Genomic DNA, 21,953 nt, shown 5'->3' with positions numbered 1-21,953 from the left:
CCACTATAGGATTACAATTGAAAAAAAATAAAACAAATAAATAAAAAGTTAAAACAGTCAAGAAATGGCAAATCAAGACACAAATCTTTTTAACGATCACACTATTAAGGCCGAAAATGTTTCCAGCCTCTCATTCATTAGCACTGACACTGGAGATTATAGATAATAGACACATTTGACAGTTTACATGTCATATTGTAAAACTTTAAATCAATCTCCACTGATTGTTTAAATAGTTTGGAGTTGTGCAGGCAGTTTTTGTAGTATGTCATAACTCATGTGATAAAGCAGGTTATGCCCTCTAAATGGCTAAAAAGACTGCTATTGATTGTTGGCCACAGGGGTCTGGCCGTAAGAGAAGGCTTAGCAGAAATTTTGCCTTCTCCCTCGACTACTTTGTGAAACATACATTAACCAGTCATTCTGTTGTTCCCTACCTGAAAAAAAATAAAAAAATAAAAAAATAAAAAAAAAAAAAAACAGTTGTGTACCTCTTTACCCCCAATCAGTTCATTTGTTGCTAGTAATCTTTAACCTGCCACTTTTTTGCTTCCTCTCTCTCTTTCCCTCATTTACACAGAAACCCAATGTAATAGATCAGAATGCTGGAGTCTCAGGGCACATTTTTCAAAGTTGAACTGTTTTTAACTTCTCTAAAAGGTGGCATTCAATAGTGCAAAAAAAAGAAAAAAAAGAAAAAAAAAAAAATGTCAACACAACAACCAACACCGTCCATCTGGTGGAAATATACATTTACCAGCAATTAAAACAAATAGTGTAGACGGAATGCAAGAACGTATCCTGTGTGAACGACCCTTAAAAGGTTAGTTCACCCAAAAATGACAATTATTTCATTATTTTCTCACCATCATGTCATTTCAAACTGCTCCAATATAACTTTCATTCTTCTGTGGAACACAAAAGGAAATGTTAGCCATATCTGACAGCTTCAGTCACCATTCACTTTCATTGTATTGTTTAAAAAAAAAAAATGCTATTAAAGTGAATGGTGACTAAGACTAACAAAATGTCTAACATTCTATTGTTTGTGTTCCACAGAAGTAAATTATATAGGTTTGGAATGACATAAGGGTGATTATATAATTTTCATTTTTGGCCAACTTATCCCTTTTAAGACTTTAGTTATTCACAGAAAGTGTAAGAAGTAAATGGTAAGGATAAAGGGTAGAACTGTAGGGCAAAGATATAGCAAAAAACATAATCCAGTAATGCAATACAATAGAAACAACAAACTGCAAGTTTTACAAGACAAAAATCTTTTTAACAATCACATCAAGGAGGCAGAATTATGTATTTTGTATTTTTTTCCCCAGCATCACATCCATTAGCACAACAGTGGCAATTATAGATAATGGACAGATTTGGACAGTTTTTGCGTTTAATAATGTCAAAAATGACAACAAATTTGCATGCCACCATTGTGTCCGTCTTTCTCCAAGCAGTCAATTTATTTATATCAGAAAGACTCGAGATTATTGGAATAATATGAACGAAAAGATACTTATATCATCTGGCGTAAGCCCAGTCCTAATGTTCAGCACTCCGAAGCTGCATGAACCATCAGATCCTGCCGGAGGCAATGACGGCAGGGCAGCGGAACTTATCCCTGCCCAGGATGGAACCTAAACTGGTGGAGATGGGGTGGGATGTGGGGTAAAAACATGTAAGTATGCAAACAATGAGAGGCACCTGGCAGGATTATAAAGCGGAGGCTTTATTGTGATTGGATGTGATGCCTGATGAATGAATCCCGAGATATTCCTGCTAGAACTACACTAACGCTTACATTTCTATCAGAAAGACTCGAGATTATTGGAATAATATGAACGAAAAGATACTTATATAATTTGGCGTAAGCCCCGTACTACAGTTCAGCGCTCTGATGCTTCTTAAACCGTCAGATCCTGACAGAGGCTATGACAGCAGGGGAGCAGGACTTACCCCAAAAGGAATTAGGACCTAATTTAACCTAAGCCCCCCAAAAGAAAATACAAAAGCAAATAGTAAGACTCAGGACAACAACCAGGTCTTCAGAGGATGAGGGACACATCTGAAAGAAAATACATGTAAATGAATGACGCAAACATCAGCCTGTAAGGCTGTGTGACATGCTACTATTGTGCCATACCCTGCAGAAGGGTAGGCTAGCTTATGAGAATTGTAGAGCCCCTGTGAATGGGTGAGCCTTGTTTGTGCAATATCTTTGTAGAAGGTTAAACTATGCTTGTGAATGAGCCATTGCTTAGATTGGCCCATGCAAAAGGCAGGCATGGTTGTGCAATGCTCCTGCAAAAGTACGAAACAACATTTTGCGTTTGAGCCCTACGATAAGAGCGACATCATCCGTGCAATACCCCAGCAAAAGGACAAATGACGTTTGCGTTTGAGCCCTACGATAAGGGCGAAGATGTTTGGGCAGTACCCCTGCTGGAGGACAAAATACATTTTGAGTTTGAGCCCCAGATAAGGCGACAATGAGCCTATGTATTAAACACATATGTTGATGAAATAATGTAAAGAGCATGAGTGGGGAGCTTCTGTTTTGACCAGAAGATGCAGAAATGAACTGTATACAGAAACTTGAGTAATGAAGCTTGTAATTCAAATGTTAGTGAAAAAAATCCTCATAGTGTAGAGGGGTCCCTTTGTTTAGAAACCTTTATGGTCCTATACAATAAAATAATAAATAGTTTCAGTGACCCATGGTAATACAAATCTCTCCACTGTAATGATGACAGATGATTTTCATAAAATGAAACATGTGACACAGCTATATATGGAAATAATATCTTGATTTGATAATTTCTTGTATTAAAGCACAATCTTCACTGTGCTGTTAATGAAATACAGAAATGTAATGACCAATGCCTGCTGCTAGGTGTCAGAGGACACATAGCAATGATAATGATTTCCCTTTAAGAAAATGAGGATTTATGAGAAAAGAAAACACAGCGTGATTTGATGTGTGATAGGAGCGAAAAAACAATGCATATTGATGGATGATTGGACCTTATACATTGAAGTACTTGTGCATAAGGACGTGCATTCAAATTGGAACCTACTTCCCCAAGGAGAACACTCAGGCATGCAAACGCTGTGGTAACATTTGAGAAATGTGCACCCATGCTCAGGTGCCCGAGCGGCACGGCCGCCGTGCTGCGAAACGCACAATTACCAAATATGTTTGGTGAGAACCGAATGCTCTAGTAATATTTATATTGCCGCTTGAAGTAATATTGATGCATTATAAAGCTTAAGATGAACAGATGATTGAGAACATTGGAAGCAGAAAACCTGAAACCCATCTACCACCAGCTATTTGCATTGAGGATTGTTCCCCAAAAGAAGAATAGACTGAGAACTTAGCGTATTTTCCTGATTGAGACCGGCTGGTAATGAGCATGACGGCTAGTGAAGAGAGTGAACATCAAGGTGAGTGATCATCCAATCTGAAGCAACTGCTGCTTGGAGAAGCAAGGCATAGCGTGTAGCATGATGTGTGTTTCACTCACATGCGTGTGAGTGAAAGTACAGAAGTATGTGAACAATGAGATGCACCTGGCAGGCTTAAAGCTACACTATGTAACTTCTGGCCCTCTAGCGGTTAAAAAATAAAACTGCATGCATCTTGCGGAAGAACATTGTTTTGGTAATGATGCAAGTTGTGCTTTGGCTCTGCTCCTTTGCACGGATGAATGTGGTTCGAGGCACCGGTGTACACATGGATATAGGACATCTTATCAGTGCGAATGGACAAATAAATTATGAAAGAAAGGAAAAGACAGATATCCGAAAACATGTAATCTGAGCAGTTAAGTGCCATATCTTATGCTGTTGTTTTGACTTATTGTAAACATTGATGTTTTGAAATAAATGTATGTGCAGCGTAGTTCTAGCGGGAAGACTAGCAGCTGTACATCATCGCACCATTAGCTAGGTAACTCCTAGCCAATCACATGTAAGCCATTGCTTTATAAGTCTGCTCACAATCTATCACATTGCTGTTTCAGTGTGCTAACACGGCAACCTCCACCACCCCACCACCATAAGTTGAGTCCTGTCCTGCACGGAGGTAGGCTCCTCGCCCCTGCCTCCTATCTCCGGCAGGATATGACGGTTCCGAGTACAATTTCTTCAGACCGCCAGATGGGGCTTACACCAAAGAGAGACATTACATTTCTGTTTTATATTCATCAAATAAATGTAATCTTAAATTTCACTCAAGTCTGCGAGTCTTCCTGATAGAAATGACGTTACAAAATGTTGGCAACTATCGTTTACATTAGACATAACGATTGCTAGTCTGATAAGATCAAATGTTGTAATGTTTTTATAACTGCAGGTTATTCTGACCAAATAGACCACGGTAGTAACTAATTTATAGATTGTCATTGTTACCAACTAGTGGTCAACATCCATTCAAGACTCACATGTCCTTGGCAAGCCTAGGACTAAAGGATTTATTTATATAATTATTGCTGTTATAAAGAAAAATACACACGTGTGCTAGCAAGTGAAAATTTCTGCACCGATTACAGTATAATTACTGTATTTCACTACACACACAGAGACGTGTGTGTGTGTGTGTGTGTGTGTGATTACACAACTATGCATAAACCATATCAATAAAATATCTTACCTGTTGAGTAAGAAAAAAGCAATTTCTGGGTTGCTTTTAAATTCTTTCAGATCTCAGAGTTGTCAACACCTCTGAAAAGCCAAGCCGATGTTGATTCGGGTTTTATTATGGACTCTGCCGTTTTCCCTTTTTGCTTGTAGACTCTGCTCAGTTCGGGGTTTCTTTGTTTTTACAACCGGTGATTCCCCGGAGGTTTGCCGTTTTGAATGATCCATGGTAAATTCTTCTCGTTCGTTGTGACAACCAACATTCAGCTTCACGCTACTCACACACCATACACGTGCTACAGTAGCAAGAGCTTATTTTCGCTGTGTACGGATATGACGTGAACACGTATGGGCGAATGACATATGTATGCAATTTCCCATGAAATCCATCCCGACAGCTCCATCCCGACATCTTTATTATAGGTTTATCAAAGTGCATTTAGGTAAAGAAATGGTTTGGAAGATGGATTTTGTTGCACTCTCTCATTAATAACTGTTGGTTATTTTTTAACAAAAAAAAGTCACATAGTATAGCTTTAAAAAGTGGAGGCTGTATTGTTATTGGATGTGATGCCTGATGAATGAATCCCGAGATCTTCCTGCAAGAACTACGCTTACTCTTACATTGCTGTCAATCTTTAGCTCTTGACCTGCCCTTTTCTTCTACTCTTTTTCTGAAAAGAGGCCTTCACACCACTCAAAGCAAATCATTCACCAAACCACACACAGGTGAGAGTGAAAGGAAAAGGTCAAGAGATAAAAAAAGAAAGAAAAGAGAAACATGTGAAGAGGGAGAGGGAAAAGAGCAGGAACCCGCTACAGATGATGAAGTAATAGCCTGTGGAGACGAAAGATGGATTGAGAAAGAAAACAGTACAAAGCTTTGAGTCTGTCCCACCATCTGTTTTTGCCCTACAGAGGTATCGCTACAGAAGGAAAACCATATTGAAGAGGGAAACCTAGGTGTTCTGCTGCTGCTAAGCCAGACTGTCACAGAGTCCTATATCAAAAATCCATCATGCGCAGATGGAGCAGAAAAATGCTAAACAAGATGATGAAGAGAGAAGGGACCCTGATGATCGAGACGAAGGGGTGATTAGTCATTCTTCTGTAATGCTAATGATTAGGAGTATACATAATCTTTTTAAATATTTACAGGGTAATGTATCATTCAGAATTATGCCATTGCTAGGATATGAAACAGTTCTATAAATTCTTGATAGCATGGTGCAGTGTTTCCTTTACAGTTGTTTTTTTTTTTTTTTTTTTTTTGGTTCTAACATCAAAGTAAACAAAACAATACTATTCTTTGTAAAAATAAAAAAAATAAATTTTTTTTATTTTTATTTTTTTTTTATTAAAATACCACTTATTACAACAAAACACTTTTGGTCATGTGTATCTGTGAAGGTGTAGTCAGTAATTCTTTGTTTATGTTGCACTGTTCAATCTGGCAGTCGTCTGGGTGCAGCATTATTCAAACACAATACGTTTCAGTTATCAATGCCATTGTAGAAATTCAATATCCACAGTCAGCCATGATTAATTTATTCCATGAGGGAAAGTGTCTAATAACAAAGCGGCCACTGAGATTAGTATTTGGCTGGTCATGAGATTCTAACATGGCAGCCACAATGAGGGGACCCTCTCCATGTAGAATAAAACAGCTTCTATAAGGTTACTGATATGACTGGAGTCTTCATTTCATGTGAGTGCTCATGATTTCATACATACAGGTGCATCTCAATAAATTAGAATGTCGTGGAAAAGTTAATTTATTTCAGTAATTCAACTCAAATTGTGAAACTCGTGTATTAAATAAATTCAATGCACACAGACTGAAGTAGTTTAAGTCTTTGGTTCTTTTAATTGTGATGATTTTGGCTCACATTTAACAAAAACCCACCAATTCACTATCTCAAAAAATTAGAATATGGTGACATGCCAATCAGCAAATCAACTCAAAACACCTGCAAAGGTTTCCTGAGCCTTCAAAATGGTCTCTTAGTTTGGTTCACTAGGCTACACAATCATGGGGAAGACTGCTGATCTGACAGTTGTCCAGAAGACAATCATTGACACCCTTCACAAGGAGGGTAAGCCACAAACATTCATTGCCAAAGAAGCTGGCTGTTCACAGAGTGCTGTATCCAAGCATGTTAACAGAAAGTTGAGTGGAAGGAAAAAGTGTGGAAGAAAAAGATGCACAACCAACCGAGAGAACCGCAGCCTTATGAGGATTGTCAAGCAAAATCGATTCAAGAATTTGGGTGAACTTCACAAGGAATGGACTGAGGCTGGGGTCAAGGCATCAAGAGCCACCACACACAGACGTGTCAAGGGATTTGGATACAGTTGTCGTATTCCTCTTGTTAAGCCACTCCTGAACCACAGACAACGTCAGAGGCGTCTTACCTGGGCTAAGGAGAAGAAGAACTGGACTGTTGCCCAGTGTTCCAAAGTCCTCTTTTCAGATGAGAGCAAGTTCTGTATTTCATTTGGAAACCAAGGTCCTAGAGTCTGGAGGAAGGGTGGAGAAGCTCATAGCCCAAGTTGCTTGAAGTCCAGTGTTAAGTTTCCACAGTCTGTGATGATTTGGGGTGCAATGTCATCTGCTGGTGTTGGTCCATTGTGTTCTTTGAAAACCAAAGTCACTGCACCCATTTACCAAGAAATTTTGGAGCACGTCATGCTTCCTTCTGCTGACCAGCTTTTTAAAGATGCTGATTTCATTTTCCAGCAGGATTTGGCACCTGCCCACACTGCCAAAAGCACCAAAAGTTGGTTAAATGACCATGGTGTTGGTGTGCTTGACTGGCCAGCAAACTCACCAGACCTGAACCCCATAGAGAATCTATGGGGTATTGTCAAGAGGACAATGAGAAACAAGAGATCAAAAAATGCAGATGAGCTGAAGGCCACTATCAAAGAAACCTGGGCTTCCATACCACCTCAGCAGTGCCACAAACTGATCACCTCCATGCCACGCCGAATTGAGGCAGTAATTAAAGCAAAAGGAGCCCCTACCAAGTATTGAGTACATATACAGTAAATGAACATACTTTCCAGAAGGCCAACAATTCACTAAAAATGTTTTTTTTATTGGTCTTATGATGTATTCTAATTTTTTGAGATAGTGAATTGGTGGGTTTTTGTTAAATGTGAGCCAAAATCATCACAATTAAAAGAACCAAAGACTTAAACTACTTCAGTCTGTGTGCATTGAATTTATTTAATACACGAGTTTCACAATTTGAGTTGAATTACTGAAATAAATGAACTTTTCCACGACATTCTAATTTATTGAGATGCACCTGTATGTTTAAAATAATATTAATTTGTTTCAGAGTAAACTTTTTAAAAATGTCTTAATTTACGGAGTGCACATTTAACTACACATTATCATTAATCAGATGTTAATTCATTAACTGCTCTGATGGATTCAATAATTTATTCTTTAGGCTCATTCAAACTTGTGAGTCTTTTGGATTAATTCATTAAAGGACCCAGTTCTTTAAAGTTATTCATTCATGAATCTGACTACAATGTTTGCACTGTATGTAAGTTTATGAGTCCAGTCAGCGAAATCAACGCAACAGAAATACGAGCTATTTATTCTCTTAGTATCATATCACACAACCCAGTCTTTTGATCACATTACTTTAAATTCAGACTGCAAATTCACAATTTGGATAAAATACAATGTATTCTGCCACGGCACTGTACACTCACCAATGGCAATTAGTGGTGCAGCAAGCACTGGCTTAGGGAAATCCAAATTAAATTGTGCAATGTCTGCCAATGCTGGAGTGTTTTGATGATGTGTTTGAATGCTTACCTGAGTAGCGGATACGAAAACCCTTGTGGCTGGAGGTGTGATCGAAGGACCAGTGCAGATAAGCCTTGTTTGATGAGCTGGTAATACTGAGGGGAGATGAAAAGTTCCCACTCAGAGAAATGAGCAGCGGACTCTGTCTCGAGGGACCTACAGGGAATACCAAAGCAAAGAGTTATGACACAAGTGCACTACCGGTCAAACGTTTGTACCTTTCTCATGTTCTTAAAAACTAACTAAACTAAATGTATTTCTTTTTTATGGATTAGTTGGACTGGATAATGAAGGAAAAGCAGAACACAAATGCCCAGCACACATGAGAACTCCTTCAGTGCTGTTTAAAAAACATCCCAAGTGGACACACCATGAAGTTGGTTGAGAGAATACTTAGTATGTGCAAAGTTGTTACCTAGGCAAAGAATGGTACTTTTAAGAATCTTAAATATAAAACGGTTTGATTTGTAAAGAAATGTACTGTATGTTTGATCTTTTATTTAAAATGAATGAATCTAACATGCTCTATGTTGGTGGTATGAAATATCTGCCCTGTATTATACATACAAAGAGTTTAAATGAACTCAGCAGCACTTCTCACTTCCTTGGACAACTGATTATGGCACATATATGTATGTAAATACAAATTTATATTTTTCCACTCCTATCTCTTCCTGCCACAACCAGTAGCCTCATATCTTTCAAACTTAAAATTGACATGTTTACCACCAGCAGTCCACCGCTTAATTTCTGGTGCATTTACTGTCACAACATAGTATTTACATAACAGTCACTGATGGCGATTTGGGATCAAATGAACTCTGATTCAGCCCAGAGAGAGCTGTGTGTATTTTAAAGGCTGTTCCAGATGCAGTGTTAGTGCCTGGGCCAAGCTGCAGGGAAGTAAAGGGATCTGGTGTGATCTGGCTGGCTTTGGCACATTGAGAACAGCAGAATTTGCTTCATAGTGCCACGGGAGTTGAAATCGTCATCAGCACTGAGTATTCCAGCTCCCTTTAGGAGAGCTAACACTGCTCCCAGATGACGTGCAAATATGCAGAGCAGCATAGGTACTTTTTCAGCCTTGGAAAAAGGGTGTGTAGCACAATTTGATTCAGTGAGACACTGCTATCATTTAAGTCTTGTTTTACCCAAAGATTTAGCTATTTTTAACAATTCAGAATGGATGGATTGAAAACGATTATCATTAAGACGAGGGATAAATGACACTGTTGGGCTTTCTGCAATATGCAATATATTACTGTAATATAACAAACTTTCAGAAAACATCCAAAATAAAAGCCAAGACAATATATACATTACATTTGAATGCTTTTTTTCCAACACTATTGCCTTGTACTTTAGCATTAGCAAGCATATTTTATTGGCCATATTCTTGAAGTGACAGAACTGACATTTTGACCTAAATAGCATAGCATGATGTGCTGTATTTCACGTTACATAAAAGGAAATAAATGATAATCAAATGAAATGCAAAGAATTTTATGACACTAAGTTATAATAATAATTTTTAAAAAATATTTAATTTTGGTGATTTGCGTACAATTTTCACTTTCTTTCACTTTCTTTCTTTCTTGCTTTCCTGCTTGCTTGATGTCTTAAAAGAGATGACCCTCCTGACCTGTAATCCACTTTCTAATCCCAGTCTAAATGGAATCACTTTGACCCCAGTACAGCCACTGAACTAAGCATGACACTGAACAGACCCCTGTTGGCTAAAGCAATTTCCTTTGCCTTTTACAAAAGGTGTTGACTGTGTAAAAGCAAGGGTCATCCCTATTGGCCTCTCTACAACTGTCTATCATGCCCAATAAATCAAGGTGGCCTGCGAGCTGTTTGTCAGTAATTGTGTTGGAAGGAGAAGAAAAACAGATTTTTGTGACCAGTGTCACTATGATTTTTGTTCCTTCATTTAATCTGATTCAATTGATTATCAACCCGTCACAACAACAACAAATAAATAATGTAAAAAATAATTATAATAATAAATACAACAACAACAACAATACTACTACTACTACTACTACTACTACTACTACTGCTGCTGCTGCTCCTGCTGCTACTACTACTACTACTACTACTACTAATACTAATAATAATAATAATAATAATAATAATATTATTATTATTATCATCATCACATGATTCAAATGAAACACTCCTTAAAATAATTTTGGAGCGGAGATATTGCCTCTCACCATCATAGATCTCCAGTTCATCAAACTGTCTGCTTGTCTGAAAGTTTTCAACATTGAAAGTGATGTTGTAACCCGACTCCACCTTCACCACCCAAGAGCAGGACTCAAAGTGCGGGAGGCTGCTGCCAGGTGACTGACTCAGAATTATCCCAGTGGAGGCTGTTAGCACCTGGTTCATTGGACAAGTAACTGTGAAGAGAAAATACAACAGCTATAGTTCAGCAAATATTATTGCAAATGGATCAAGGAAACCAAATGATTGCCTCTGATTCTCCACATACATACATCAGAAGATTATAGGAATGATACAAAACACTAACGACCAGTACTGACAGACATGAGGGTGGGTCTCATTTGCTGATAATAGCACATTAGTGTTTTTACTTCCAATGGATTAAAAAGAAAACAAAAAAAAAAAGGTGTGTAATGCGTATATACCGATCAGCCACAACATTAAAACCACCTGCCTAATATTGTGCAGGTCACCCTCGTGCCATCAAAACAGCGCCAACCCGCATCTCAGAATAGCATTATGAGATGCTATTCTTCTCACCACAGTTGTACAGAGCGGTCATGTTAGTTACCGTAGACTTTGTCAGTTCAAATCAGTCTGGCCATTCTCTGTTGACCTCTCTCATCAACAAGGCATTTCCGTCCACAGAACTGCCCGTCACTGGATGTTTTTTGTTTTGTTTTTGGTTCTGTGGCAAAAATCCTTAATTCTCTCAAGGAGGAAGCGGGAGATGGCAAATCAAACTCAAAAGGTACTTTTATTCTGTCAAACTCAAAAGCTTAAAACTCAAATGCTCGCTGCACTGACACATACGTGCAGCCTCAGCTCTCTCCCCTCCGGCGGTCTGGATCGCCCTTTAAATCACTCTCCGCTCTCGCTGCAAACACAAAACAGCTATTAGAGGTGATCTCCCACAGGTGCCAACCCTTACTGCATTCACTCTCTTGGCCTCACTCTCCACAGACGTTGCTTGATCATGCCCCCATCACCACAGGCACCATCCAGAGTAAATTCTAGAGACTGTTATGCATGAAAATCCCAGGAGATCAGCAGATACAGAAATACTCAAACATGCCCGTCTGGCACCAACAATCATGCCACACTCCAAATCACTGAGATCACATTTTTCCCATTCTGATGGTTGATGTGAACATTAACTGAAGCTCCTGACCCATATATGCATGATTTTATGCACTGCACTGCTGCCACACAATTGGCTGATTAGATAATCGCATGAATTATCAGAATGATGCAAAAAATAAATAAATAACAAAATAAAAAAAAACATCCAGTGAGCAGCGGTTTACTTTGTTGATGAGAGAGGTCAACAGAGAATGGCCAGACTGGTTCGAACTGATAAAGTCTACGGTAACTCAGATAACCGCTCTGTACAATTGTGGTGAGAAAAATAGCATCTCAGAATGCTATTCTGAGATGCGGGTTGGCACTGTTTTGGCGGCATGTGGGGGACCTACACAATATAAGGCATGTGGTTTTAATGTTGTGGCTGATCAGTGTAAATTTGTTCTTACATTCTTACAAGAATTAATGGATCTAGAATATACAGTACATGTACTTTATGAGGGAGCCTGATTCCACAGTTAGTATTAGCATAATATTCACTTCATATATTCATATAGATCTCCCTATATATTTAATATATAAATGTAGACATTTCTAAAGATGTGCTCTTGCCTTATATTAAAGCTAAGTGTTTTCAAAAACAGTCCTAGTCCAGAAAACACTTCATTTTTGTTTACTCTTACTTTAAGACTTATTCTAGGGTAACTTAGCTCTTTACTTCATAATAATATTATAAACCGTATCAGCTAAACATATTCCATGTTGCATGTTTTCAAGGCCACCAGAAGTATGTGATTATTTCAACGGATGTGGTTTGAATTGTTTCTAAATTTTAACCTAAAATTAGAACAATTGCAAGTGAAAACTTATTGATGAATCATGATTTCTGGAAACATACGCAAAAATGTTTTATGCATAAATATATGCGATGTATACACAGTTAGTGAATAAGACCCAGTGCCTGTCCAAACCTTTAACCATAAGAGCAACCATCTGTCATACTCAATTGAACGAGAAATACTTGATGCAAGAGCTCCAGAACCATACAGAAGTCTAGCTCAGTTCAATATGGCACTTGCTCTTCATGACACTTGCTCTTCAGATGTGAAGGAAATGTGGGCGGACTACAGATCAAATCTTGAAGAAACCATTTCACTTCTGTATGTACATGTGTGCTGTGTGCATGCATGCATATGTGTGCCTGAGGTTAAGGACTTAATGCAAGTCAATGATAACACAAAGCACCCTGGGTCAGCAAGCTGTGATACTGAGAGGAATTGATCACTGTTGCTCACATGGCTGTATAGCCTGGCTCTCAACTCTCAGCCTACTGCCACATGGCCCCTAAGTCATTGATATTCCATGACATTTCCCCACACTTTTACTTTGAATTATCAGGCTTTATTCAATGCCCCATCTTGGGCACTGCTTTCCAATCTTGGAAGACTGTCTCTTATTCTCTCTGTTGCTGTCTGCATACAAAGTTCAAATCCAAATCCAAATGACATCATAAAAAGGATACACCCTCATCTGACACAATTCTATTACTTTGTCTCATTTCGTCTGCATGATGTGGATGAGCGACTGTGTATGACTGTAGCAAAACCGGAATCAGTGGAATTGTTATCAAATATTTATGACACTTTCATATATGAAATATGGATTTTACATTACTTGTCTTGCTAAATAAATGCACTGATGCTTCAGAGCTCTGCTGGTGTGAACACTTTTGTATATTAAATTGTTATTTGCATGATATTTTTACAATTGGGAGAGGAATTGTTACTCACTCGCTAAGATCATCTCACCTCGTGGATCACCTCTGCTTATCTGAATATTGATGCGGTCTAGCAATGTAGAGAATTGGTGTGCTAAAACCCTATAAATGATTTTACCCAGTGTAAAAATATTTAGTTTCTATATTTGGCCTCTTAGTCTCTGTTTAGCATCTTAATTGACTAACATTTAAGCCCACGGGTCTGTGCACTGATTATGATGGACATTAATCAAAGCAATAATTGGATGCATGCTGTGCACTGTCCAGCTTAACATGTCAGATTCATATAATTACTGTATATTCAAGTCTGGTAAATTACTCTGAGGCTAAGATTCTCTCAAACATCTCCTTTTGGGTTCCCCAGAAGAAAGAAAGCCATTCAGGTTTGGCATGAGGGTGAATGATGTAAAAGAGTGTTCATTTTTGGGTGAACTATCCCTTTAATATGGGCGGCAAAATGAAAATGTGCCACTTACAAGTGCATTGTGAAACATGACTTAGTGTGGCTTCCATCTGCTTGTTTCCATTGAGTGTGCACAGAGCTCCATTGGATATTTAGGAATGATATGGCCCAACTTGCTGTTTTGACACGTTTCCTTTATAAGGGTGAAATACAGAGGCTCTGAGACTGGTTACAGGGCTCTGAGGTGATGTAAAATGTGAATGCCATTTCATTGGAGGACAAACATTATCATGGGTGCATATCAATGTCCATTTGAACCTATCACTGCATAAAGCATAATGCATTCAGGTAAAAAAATACACCCCCAATAACCTACATCTGTGCATCCCAGCGCTAGTGCTCACAAATTACATCCTTTAAAGCATGTGTGTGGGTGTCACGGTTGTTTATTTGCCGGCACATGCAGCAGTTTGAAAGCTAGCTGTTCACCTACAACACAAACAGAGATGCACTGTAAAGCAAGTGCTTTGCGAGTACCTTTAATAAATCAAAACATTTAAAGGCTTTTGCTATATTCTTGATATTTACATTGACAATATATTTATGTTTAAATCAGTGTATATTGCAAGACATAAAATTAACTCTTGGCAGCTGTGCACTATAGACACTGAAGGTCTGAGTTGCTTACAGAGCTATTGAGATCTGGGGTGCAGCTCACAGTTTAATTCCATTTCTGCCCAAACAAAGCAAGGAAGACCATGACTCTTTAGACAAAATCTCAGATGAAATCCTCATCATCCCAGGCCTTTCACTAAGGCTAGAAATGGAAATGAACTCCCACAGGTCACCCTTATCCCATAATCCACTTTGAAATGGACTGTCGTTGTTTGAATGTAAACAACAGTTTTGGTGCCAGATTCTGACAGAAGAGGAGACGGAATGTCAAAAATGCTCCACTTGCAACGACGGCTGAAGATTATCTACTGTACGAGAGGGGTTGGCATCTAAAGAGGGATTTTCAACTTTAAATGTCACCCTTTGGTGACAATTCATACGTGCTGCAATGAATTGCAAATAGCATCAAGAAAACCCACAAGAATATAAATTCAAAATGTCGATACACAGCATTCATTTCCTGCTGTCAAGGAAAAGGATAAATGTCATGCAGCAAATTGTCACGCAGGCAATCCAGGCTTGTGTTTTGTTTCCCTAACACAGTTGTCACATAATTAAGGACAATATCTTGTCCAATTAAGTGCTCAGTTGCTGGTGGAGTTTTGAATACAAGTGAAAGATTAAATCACTGCAAATACGTGAGTCATATTTTGAAACGTTTCTCCATGGCACAAGCTTAACAATGCGTGCAAAAACACATTTAAACGTGTCTTACATTAGCGTTGACCACCTTATAAAAAGAAAGAGAAGGATTTTAAAATGTGCAAGGGATGGTGGAGGTATGGGGTTGTTGGTTGTTGTTGTTGTTTTTCTTTTTGTTTTTGTTTTTTGCAATGTCCTGACCAGAGATCAACCAATCATCATACAGAGAAGATGTGCTTGCAGGCAGGATAACAAAACTACATTGATTGAAAGCCAAATGTCCAAAAAACAGTCAGATGCTTTTTCAAATACAAATAGTGTTTATGATGCTTGTTTGAAAGCTAAATGTCCAAAAAAAAAATCAGATGCTTTTTCAAATACAAATAGTGTTTATGATGCTCTCATAGACTCCCTGTGAAACATGACATCCAGGCGTAGGCACAAAATGATGTGTTAGAAGCCTCTTGTCCAATAGCCATCTATCCTTGCTCCATTAAAGTCAATGGACAGGTTTGTGCTATAGACTCACAATGCAACATGGCTTAAATAGGACTGCATGGGCCGCTGCGATTAAAGCATATCACATTAAAGGACAGCACAATAGTTGACAATATATCCCAACTTTTATTTGCTAAAATAAAGAAATTGACTAAGAGTGACATGTAATGTTGAGTATTTGTACATACTTTACTATACCAAATCAAATCAAATTCTTGGGTGCAGTTCCGATCAACATAGCAGTCATGACAGTGATGAGACAATATACAACTAATAACATACACTGTACAGTATACAATACACACAATATAGATACACATTATTCAATCAAAAAAAAGTATATATAGTATATACAGAATGTACAGTAGGTTGTATTGTACTGTATTGACATTCAGGGTGTCGGTTGATTAGTAAGTTGTTAAGAGAGAATATAATATGATAATAATATAATTTATGACAGTCCGGTGTGAGATTTAAGAATAAGAGTAATAAAGTGCAGTGCTGATGTATTTTGATCGTGGGAGATCAAGAGTTCAAAAGTCTGATTGCTTGGGGGAAGAAGCTATCATATAGTCGGCTGGTGCGGGTCCTGATGCTGCGATACCACCTAGTAGCAGTGAGAACAGCCCATGGCTCGGGTGGCTGGAGTGTCTGATGATCCTCCGAGCTTTTTTCACACACCGCCTGGTATATATGTCCTGGAGGGACGGAAGCTCACCTCCGATGATGTGTCTGGCAGTTCGCACCACCCTTTGCAGTGCTTTGCAGTTGTGGGCTGTGCTATTGCCGTACCAGGCGGAGATGTAGCCAGTCAGGATGCTCTCTACAGTGCAGGTGTAGAACCGTGTGAGGATGTGGTGGTTCATTCCAAACTTCCTCAGCCATCTCAGGAAGAAGAGGTGCTGATGAGCCTTCTTCACAACGACTTCAGTGTGGTGGAGTTCCTCATTGAAGTGGACACCCAGGAACTTGAAGCTGTTGACTCTCTCCACTGGTGCTCCATTGATGGTGATGGGACTGTGTTCTCTGTCTTTCCTTCTGAAGTCCACCACCAGCTCCTTTGTCTTAATGACGTTGAGGGAGAGGTTGTGCTCTTGACACCAGTGTGTCAGAGTGTGCACCTCCTCTCTGTAGGCTGTTTCATCATTGTCAGTGATCAGACCTACCACTGTCGTGTCAGCATTTGCTGATGATGGGGGTCAGAGCAACAGGATGCCAGTCATTTGAGCAAGTGATTTTTGATTGATTTGGAACAGGCACAATGGTGGACATTTTAAAGCATGTGGGGACTACAGACAAAGAGAGGGAAAGGTTGAAAATATCCATAAAAACACCAGCCAGCTGGTTCGCGCACGCTCTGATGATGCGGCCCGGAATGCCGTCTGGACCCACGGCTTTGCGGATATTCACCCGTCAGAAGGATCGGGTTACATCCTCTACAGAGACGGAGAGTGAACTAACCTCTGTAGCTTCGGCCACGAGAGCTCTCTCCATGAGGGCGGTGATATTTCCCCCAAAACGAGCATAAAAAGTATTTAGCTCATCCGGGAGAGAGGCAGCGGTGTTCATGGCGGAGTTTTTATTCCCTTTAAAGTCCGTGATGATGTTAATTCCCTGCCACATGCTTCTAGAGTTGGTAGTGTTAAACTGTCCTTCAATCTTGTTCCTGTACTGGCATTTTGCTGTTCTGATAACTGGCTTGTTTATGCTCCTCCGCGTTCCCGGAATTAAAAGCGGAGGTCCGCACATTAAGTGCCACGCGTACATCGCTATTAATCCATGGCTTCTGGTTTGGATAGATCCGTGTTGTTCTGGTCGGAACAACGTCCTCTACACACTTTCTGATGAAACACATTACGCTATCAGCGTAAAGCTCGATGTCGTCATTAGAAGCAGACCGGAACATCTCCCAGTCCGTGTGATCAAAACAGTCTTGTAGCATAGAGTCTGATTGGTCTGACCAGCACTGAATCGTTCTGAGAGTGGGTGCTTCCTGTTTCAGTTTCTGCCTGTAAGCGGGCAGAAGCAGAATGGAAGAGTGGTCCGATTTGCCAAATGGTGGGTGGGAGAGGGATTTGTAGCCATCCCAGAAGGGAGAGTAGCAATGGTCCAAAACCCGGTCCCCTTGTGTGTTGAAACTAATGTGCTGGTGGTATTTTGGTGCGACTGATTTGAAACTGGCTTTATTAAAGTCCCCGGTCACAATGAACGCAGGGTGCGCGGTTTCCTGTTTTCTTATAATCCCATACAGTTCCTTGAGTGCCCGGTCTGTGTTGGCTTGTGGGGGGATGTACACAGCAGTGATAATGACCGCTGTGAATTCCCTCGGTATCCAGAATGGTTGACACAGAAGCATGATAAATTCCAGATCAGGAGAGCAGAAAGACTTGATAGAATGTACGTTCCTCTGATCACACCAGGATTTGTTGATCATAAAACATACACCACCACCTCTGCTTTTACCTGAGAGGTCTTTCGCTCTGTCCGCTCGGTGCACGGAGGACCACGCGGGTTCAATGGCTGAGTCTGGAATCTCCGCAGACATCCAAGTTTCCGTAAGGCAGATAATGCAGCAGTCCCTCGTCTCTCGTTGGAAAGAGATCCGCGCTTTCAGCTCGCAGAGCTTGTTATCCTGAGACTGAACATTTGCCAGTAGAATACTGGGTAGCGGGGGTCGATTTGCGCGGCGTCTTACTCTGATGAGAACGGCAGCTCTGTTTCCCCTTTTCCTCCTGCGTTTCCGCGGCTGTGCAGCCCAGACAAAGGGCTCCACTTGCGTGTTTGTAAACAGCGGGTCGGCATTGAGGAATTTGAAGTTCGGTTTACGGTGTGTAATTGTTGAACCAATGTCCAAAAGTGTTTGTCTGTCGTAGACAATAAGGCAGACAACATCCAAGACAAAAAACATAAGAATTGTAAATTCAAAACAAACAAAACACTACCATGTTGTGTCGGAGCTCGCAACGCAGCAGCCATACTCGGTGCCATCTTGAGTATTCACTCAAGGAGAATGATGTACAGGTATTGCTGTATTTTTTATTACATTTTAAGGGAAAGCTGTGCTTCCTGCACAGTCTTAAAGCAATCACCATTGGCCCACATTCATGCAGTGACATATCTATAATACATACACATGACATACTTATATCATTCAGAACATATGAGCAGATTATTTATTTTTAATATAAATTCATTAGAATACTGAATAAGTGAAATTGCATTGAATTCATAAAATATTGAGTGATATTAGTTTAGAAAAATGAATGAATAAATAAATACATAAATAAATAAAGAACTCTTGAAAGTGGGAACAGAAGAATAAATATAGTTTGGAACTCATGTTTGTGGTGGAATAACACAATCTACTGTGTATGAATGCATGCATGACATGCTGTGTGTCACTGATGAAAGGTGTATTTTATTTGTGTAATAATTTTATTTATGCATAAACAGTGAAAATATACATTTTGAGAAAGAAGTCTAGAATATGCGTGTGCTTAAAGAACAGAGATATGCCACATTATTTTGAGATTTTGCTAGCCTCAATTTGCATAATAGCATGTGATTCAGTAGCAATGCAATCTCAGAATTCCCAGATCTATTTTCTTTCTCTGTCTGAGAGTGAGATACACAAATAATGAGAGAGAGAGGCACACAGATAGAGAAGTAAGACAAGGAGGGCTGTATTCAGAAAATAGTGTGGAGATTTGGGTTAAATGTTTTTAAATGGGTTGTGTCTCTGCTTGGCTATTGGCTAGATAGCTTGAACATCATAACACTCAGAGAACAGCCAAATTGGAAGGCTAGCATTTAACTTAAGATCAACCTCTATTTAATGCATCTGCATCAGGGTCAGAAATCATCAAAGGCAAAACGCCACCTAAACTTGCAAAGTCCAAATACTGCCCCTTAATATCGATGTACATTTTTGACACTGGTCTACATAAACTGATCCCTTATCCACACTGTATACATATTAAGCACAGGGTTTCTTTGAAAGAGACAGGTACAGGACCATCATCTTCATCAGTGTGTCAGATTATGTCTGTAGAAGACACAGGAAGTGCAGTTTGGGATTTCTTGTATCAGAGAAAGACAGAGGAAAGTAGAGATGTTTGATGGAAAGCAGGACATGGCATGATGTATTCAACAAGAGGATGTGACAGATCAGATGTCAGGTACAGAGAGAGAGAGAGAGAGAGAGAGAGAGAGAGAGGGGAAGAGAGAGAGAAGGGGAGAGACAGAGAGAGAGAGGATGTGATTTAATAGCTGGGTGCACCTGCAGCCTGGCTATCCTCTGCATCTCAATGAGCTTTTCGCCCCCTCTACCCATCACTGTCCTTTCTCTCTTCCCTTTCAATCCCTCTGTTTTTCTCTCTGCATGCTTGTTCGCTTTGTCTGTCCAGAGTTGAAGAAATATAGACTGGACATAGACATTAGACAAGGTAGGCGCTGCATGTAATTTGACTTAAATGAAAATGAGTCTGTGAAGGACAGACATACAGTTTGTTTAATGGGTTATCCCATCTTAGGCCAGAAACACAACTGATGAGAAAGAGAAAACTCACTGTAGAAGTGGACAGTTCACAACAATATTTTAGCACCCCTTGTGGTAACGTTGGAAATACAACGTGTATTTACGTTGTTGTGACGAGGAGGAGGGCGTGGCCAGGCCATAACGATGGACGCCCATAGCTGAATCAACCCAATAAGCCAGGAGAGGGATAAAGAGGAGCTGGGGACAACAGTTTGAGAGAGAGAGAGAGAGAGAGAGAGACGCATGCAGCCGCTGTGTGTGTCATTATGTTTCAGTTCTGCGTATTATGTTGAAATGAAAGTCTTGTTGATTGTTAATCTGGTTCCTGCTTACACCTTTCCAGATGAACAAGAGGCATGTCTGCCACATCTGTGTTATGAATTGCGGCCTGACACATTTTGGAATGCAACTACGCATGAAATTGAGATTGCTAGAAGCGACTGCAATCACGTACTTGCGTAAAGTATGTTTCAGCCTTTAATGTCTTAGACAGGGCCATAAGAATCACAATAGACATTGACAGAATATTGGCACCCCCAATATTCAGCAAGGTACACAACCATGCAATCCACAGAACAGACTGCAAGTCTACTCCTCACAGCACTGTTTTCATTCGTGTAAAAAGAAATGTGGCATCAACTTTGACAAAGGTCCATGCACAACCTTCCCTCAGAATCTACCTCGATTTGTTGAACTGTAATCTAGAAATTTCCTCTGAAAGTTACACACACACACACACTCACAAAAAAAACACATACAGTACTACATACAGAATAGTCCTTTCTTTTTTCCTGTAAAGTCCCTGTTTTTCTCCTTAGATAATCTTTTACCAGTGTATACAATTGCTTTCTTCCTTCCTTTGTCTTTATCCTTCTGTCACTCATTCCACCAGGACCTCTCTCTTTGTCTCCCTGCCCCTTTCGCTCACTCGTGTTTGACGAGCCAGGCATACTTAGTCTGACTGACAACCTGAGGCAGCACCCCGACCAAATGGAGCGGGTGTCAGCTGGCTATGTTGGCCCTCAGTATAAAGATCTTTTCATATACAGCCAGAGCGATTAGCTGCTGACACCTTATTAATGTTAGGATGAATTACACTAGTTCGCAGAGAGCACTTCACCATGAAGGTTGAGGAGGTACATGTTTGAGCCTGCTGCACTATAAAAAATCTAATTACTGTATGTTTCATCCCACTTAACACTTTCCCTAACTCCCAACCTCTGTCTGTGTTAAAGCTTCCTGCCTATTATTTGTTCCATTAATTAGCCTTTTTTATTTATTTTTTTATATTTTTTTTTCTACAGGCCTTCATCAGATTTTTGCCAAACAGCTGCATTTCTGCCTTTAAATCCCTGCCAGTAAACAGCCCAGTTACCATTTACTTACAAGGTAAATGAAGAAAACACAGAAAGGAATAGTTTAGATACGTTTAGATATACAGTGGACCCAAAGGTATGCTGTTTGGATGCTTAAACCACAGTTAAAAATGTCTTAATGTCAATGCGTTAGAGAACCAATTATTACATTGGTGTCTGCAAACAAATCATACTACTAGACCTTTTCTTAGAGCTAATTTCACTTTTTTTAGTCATTGTTGTAATTACTTTTAACCAAATGGTCCTAAGGTAAT

At 39.6% G+C, this 21,953-nt stretch overlaps 1 protein-coding gene across 1 annotated transcript in view; it reads right to left on the bottom strand.

The window, feature by feature from the left end:
* LOC127420803 (CUB and sushi domain-containing protein 2-like) overlaps window positions 1-21,953 on the bottom strand; it is a 491,575-nt gene that overhangs the window by 46,416 nt on the left and 423,206 nt on the right. The window contains exons 47-48 of the mRNA XM_051663350.1: window positions 10,696-10,884; window positions 8,486-8,632 (exon numbers count right to left, since the gene is read on the bottom strand). Coding sequence (XP_051519310.1) covers window positions 8,486-8,632; window positions 10,696-10,884 — 336 coding nt within the window. The remainder of the gene's footprint in view (window positions 1-8,485; window positions 8,633-10,695; window positions 10,885-21,953) is intronic.

The sequence above is a fragment of the Myxocyprinus asiaticus genome, chromosome 30 (assembly GCF_019703515.2).
Source record: "Myxocyprinus asiaticus isolate MX2 ecotype Aquarium Trade chromosome 30, UBuf_Myxa_2, whole genome shotgun sequence".
In the NCBI taxonomy this organism is placed as follows: Eukaryota; Metazoa; Chordata; class Actinopteri; order Cypriniformes; family Catostomidae; genus Myxocyprinus; species Myxocyprinus asiaticus.
This window is presented reverse-complemented; position numbering and strand designations above follow the sequence as displayed.